This window comes from Dipodomys ordii, unplaced genomic scaffold, assembly GCF_000151885.1.
Source record: "Dipodomys ordii isolate 6190 unplaced genomic scaffold, Dord_2.0 Scaffold36, whole genome shotgun sequence".
Lineage (NCBI taxonomy): Eukaryota > Metazoa > Chordata > Mammalia > Rodentia > Heteromyidae > Dipodomys > Dipodomys ordii.
In genome coordinates, this window is record NW_012267252.1 from 6,839,676 (window position 1) to 6,844,669 (window position 4,994).

General features: G+C 49.5%; 1 protein-coding gene across 1 annotated transcript in view; it reads right to left on the minus strand.

Moving 5' to 3' along the window:
* Positions 1-3,524: 3,524 nt before the first annotated feature.
* The window catches only part of Calhm3 (calcium homeostasis modulator 3), a 3,616-nt gene continuing 2,146 nt past the window's right edge, over positions 3,525-4,994 (minus strand). The window contains exon 3 of the mRNA XM_013017709.1: positions 3,525-4,016. Within this exon, the coding sequence (XP_012873163.1) occupies positions 3,525-4,016 (492 nt within the window). The remainder of the gene's footprint in view (positions 4,017-4,994) is intronic.

Below are 4,994 nucleotides of genomic sequence, written 5' to 3' on the forward strand. Positions count from 1 at the left end.
TAAGTCCTGAGTGAAATCTTCAAGTCTCCTTCCATCGATCGCCTCTCCTGGTGCAGCCCAGATGGAGGTGGGGCTGCATCTACCCAGCTTGACTTGTGCAACCAAAGCCTGTTTTTGGAACATTTCTGCATCGCCCAGCTGGATGTTGTGTCTCCCGGAAGAGATCCCACATCTAGGGTTCAGCCAAGGGGAATTAAAATCCAGACTTGGCTGAGGTTTGGGGCAGGAACTTGGGCCCCAGGACAGCTTCTTCCTCCTCTCCCTCCCTTCCCCCCCCCCCCCCCCGCTCAGAGGGAAGCCTGCCACCTGTGCCCCTCACACTCAGGCTGGATGGTGGCCATGGTTCCAGGAATCTATTGTAGGAATGCAAGCAATGGTAGTATGGCTGAATGACGGCAAAGATCTTTAGGGTCTGAAATCCAGGGCCCAAAGAGGATGGGAGATGCACTTGAAGGTCATCAACAGAAGAGGATCCAGGGAATGTATTGCTGTCTTGGGGCTCAGGGAGCACTGCTTGATGGACACACTTGCCCAGAGTGTCAGGTCCTTTCCTTCTGCCAGGCTGGACTGGCACTTCACTTGGTTGAGAGTTTATTTACCACAGTCCTGTCTCCTCTTCTAGACTGAACTATCCAGTAAGACAAGATCGCATCCATAGTGCTCTCTGATCCCCTCCCCGAGGCATCCAGTATTTGCTAAGTGGGAAAGTACAACAGACGTGGGCCTGTACCTACTCCATGCCTTTGTTCTTGCTGATTCTGCATTTGATTTTCCTCTATACCTTCTCCTCCATTTAGCTTTCCACATGGCACATGCCACATCTTCCAGACCCATTCAAATGAGCCCTTTCCTGATTCCTCAGCTAGGCATCATACTGCAAAAGCTCAGTGGCACCTGGCACCTGGCTGCTGTATGACACTGCACCGTTTCCATGAGGTTAGCAGTATTTCTGTACCCATCCCTTGCCTGATGATGTGGTCCAGGTGCAGCTCAGGGTCTTTCCTCTGCCCCTTAAAGAATTAAAAGGCAGGAAAGTGTTTAAGGAAAACAGAACTAGTTTATTTGAAGATAAGAGCACAAAAGTAGGAAGGAGTAGCAGAGTCCCCAAGTGGGAAGGAGATCTCTCGGTCACCCCTTGAGGGAAAGTCCAAGGCATCTTTGCCTGTTCTTGCTAGATATTTGGTCTTTTGTCCCCTCCCTCTTGGGAGCTGTATCTTTGCTTTGATTTGTTAAGCAGTGGTCAATCACTGTAGAAGGTCCTTCTTATTGGATATAAGCTTTTGTCTGCTTGGATCCCTCCCATCCTGGGTGAAAGTGGGAGAGCTTGCCTCCTGCTTTTACTTCTGGTCTCTGCACATTTGCAGGAAACAAGAAGGGTCCTTTCTTTGTTTCCCACTGTGTGGGCCTGTGTGCAGTTGCCTTTTGTACCTAACTGGGGTCAAATATCTGTCTCTTACTCTATTAATGAGCTCCTTGAGGTCCTGCTCCCTGCATGCAGCCCTTCCTATGCACTGAGGTGTTCTGTACACAACAGGAATGTAAGAGTGAGCTGGGCATGATGTTGCACACCAGTAATCCTAGCCCTTGGTAGGTAGAGGAAGGAGGATTTTGAGATTGGTGGCCAGCCTAGGCTACATAGCAAGACTCTGTCCAAAAAAAAAAAAAGTCCCATGTGTCTATAGCGTTGGCTTTTTGCTAGTCTGAACGCTGCTTTTCTTGGAGTCTAAGGCAGGGTCCCTCAGCCTCCTTTCCCTAGGCTGGAAGTTCACCAAAGTCTTTCCTCATTCTCTCCCTCAATCTCTGCTAGCAATTTGCTTAGATCCTGCCCCACCCCAGTGCCATTTCAGACATTTGCATGGCCTGACCAAAGCCAGAAGGTGGGGAGGTTGAGCTGCAGGGATTTTTTTGGTCTCAACCAATCCCTTGGACAGAGCCCAGGAGAGCAGAGATGGTCTGATGGAGAGGGCTGGACTCCAGGGGTGCAAGCAGGGGCTTCTTCACTGGCCTGGGGCACTGAGGAAAAACCTGGGGTGACTCAAGTTCTAAATATGTCTGTGCTAATGAAAGGAAGTGTGTGCGCACGCGCACACACACACACACACACACACACACACACACACACACATCATGTGATGTTGAGTCATCAGGGAGGCCCAGAGAAGCATAAAGCCTGAATTCTGAATTTCTGAGTTCTTCCTATTTGGGCTGCCAGATACTGGTAGTGTTTTTCCCAGCAGGTCTCATACTGGTGTTTGAGGGGGTTTGTCCATGAGCTGGACCTCCTACCCTCTCCTGGAGAAATCCTCATCAAGATGCCAGCCTTTCATTGGGAGGGGCAGGCAGACACTCCTGGCACTAACTGGGAAGGAGGCTTAGAAAGGGATCATGGTGAGATTGGGGGTCAGTGCTGCTGCTGGTGGACAGGTCAGGTGTAGGTGTAGCCCTGCCGGTTAGAGAGGAGCAGAAGGCAGATCTGAGGAAGAAACTGCACTTGAGAAGGTTGTCCCCGTGCTAGCTGGAGACACAGCTAGGTGGGAGCTGACAAGGGGTCAGCTTGCCCTGACCTTCAAACACAGAAAAGGCATTCATGTGAAGAGGTTGGCAAGAAGCACCAACTAGTGCTCTAAGAGGAACTTAACATGCCCTTGGACCTTGATCAGCTTCCTGTCGGTTCTTCTCTATCTCAGCCTCCCTTATAATTTGGGATGATAGGCATATAACACTATATGAAGGAGTCTTTCTAGCTTTTCTGTCAGGGATGGCCTCAAACCTTGATCTTCTAGAACTCAGCTTTCCAAATAATTAAGATTGCACATGGGAGCCACCAGCTGCCATTACTTCTCTCTTATTGTTGTCTTCAGTGACCATTTGCTCTGTTCTTCCTCATATGAATGGAAGTGTCTCTAGCATTTTCCTTTTATTACATCAGCAGGACATAAATCTTTCCTCTTGTTTCAACAGAGCACAGTACATTGTGGAACTTATTATTGTTTTTATTACTTAGAATAGATGTCTAAAACCTAGAACCCTTGTCCATCTATGCAGGCTCTTGATATTCCAAGTTTGATCTATAGACCAGAAGCACTGGCATGACCTTAGGAGTTTGCTTAGAAATGCGATTATATGGGGCTGGGAAGGTGGCTCAGTGGTAGAGTGCTTGCCTTGCATGCGTGAGGCCCTGGGTTTGATTCCTCAGCACTACATAATCAGAAAAAGCCAGAAGTGATGCTGTGGCTCAAGTGCTAGAGTGCTAGCCTTGAGCAGGCTCAGGGACAGTACTCAGGCTCTGAGTTCAAGCCCCAGGACTGGACAAAAAAATGCAATTGTGGTACCCAGCATTGGAGGCACTGGGTCAGAGCCTGCATTTCACTAGAGCACAAAGGGAATGATGCCCACACAGCAGGCCACACTCCGAAAACCAAGCAGCTATTCGAGGAGGCAACAAGGGTAGGCTGACCCCAGATATGTGTCAGCATGGGCATTTCACTTGGGAACATTGTGACTGTTCAAGCTCAAGAGGGTCTCTACACATCTGTGTGCTGGGATAGCCTGGTTCTGGGGACCACCATGGGGACACGGTGGTTGAGGCTAGCCCCCCAGTGCCTAGAGGATGCTACAAGGTCCAGTGGTGGTTTGTTGGAGTACCAGGTGCTTAGAAGATGGTCCATCTTCTCTCGACTGCAGACTGCACGCAGGTGGGCCTTCCCGCTTCCTCCATCAAGGTCCTCTGGGGACTCTGAAGACTTGGGGGGCTCCAGGCTTTGGTCTGCAGGATCCCGATGCAGCCCCCGAACCCACAGCTCACTCTGCATGCTGGCGAAGAAGTGCAGCACACAGCGGTGTGCGAAGTCCCGCGCATGCTCACAACAGGTCTCATCAAAGAGCTTCTGCTCTAGGTCCACGTAGTTGCTCCAGTATCTACGTTGCAGGAAGACTGTCTGGTCAAAACATGGTCTCAGACAGCGAGCCAGGAAGGCCACCACAATCAGAAACAGGGTGATACTCCAGCCGATGGCCTGGAGGGTGACAAGGTACAAGGTGGGGTGCGGCAAGGGTTGGGTACTAGACAGTGTGACACAGGCACCCTGAAGTCCCTTCCTTTACTTCTCTCCTTTCATTTTTCATCAGATCTATCTACCTTCCTGTTCAGATATCTATTCTCCCAGTCATTCTCCCTCCATCAAGACTCCTTTCTATCCATTCTTCCTTTCTTGGATCCATTCATCTATCCTCTCTTCTGCTTATATGTCCATCATCTCTCCCATTTGGCCATCCTCTCATCTGGCCATCATCCATCCATCCTCTTAGCCATCCACCTATCCATTCATACTTCCAGACCTTTTTTGGGTATTAGTTCTGGGGTTTAAATTCAGGACCTGGGTGCTGTCCCTGAGCTTGTTTTGCTCAAGGCCAGCACTCTACCAGTTAAACCACAACTCTATATTCAGCTTTTTTGTTGGTTAATTGGAGACAAGAGTCTCATGGACTTTCTTGCTTAGGATGACTTCAAATTGAGATCCTCAAAACTCAGACTTCTGAGTAGCTAGAATTATAGGTGTGATCCACTGGTGCCTGGCTCATCTCATGCTTCCATATGCTTGAATTTTTATTTTCTCTTTCTCATTCCAGTATTGGGGCTTGAACTCAGGGCCTAGGCCCTGTCCCTTAGTTGTTTTTTTTTTTCTTCCCCACTGAAAGCTAGTGCTCTACCACTTGAGCCACACCTTCACTTCCAGCTTCGTGGTGATTAATTGGAGAAAAGACTCTCACAGCCCTGCCCAGGTCTGCTTTGATTGCAATCCTCAGATCTCAGCCTCTTGCGTAGCTAGGACTATAGGTGTGAGTCACTGGGTGGTATCCACCCATCAGCTATTCTTACATTTTTTTTGTTTTTTGGGTCTGATCGTGGGGCCTGACTCTGGGCCTGGGTGCTGTCCCTCAGCTCTTCAGCTCATGGCTAGCGCTCTACCACTTGAGCCACAGCACCACTTCGG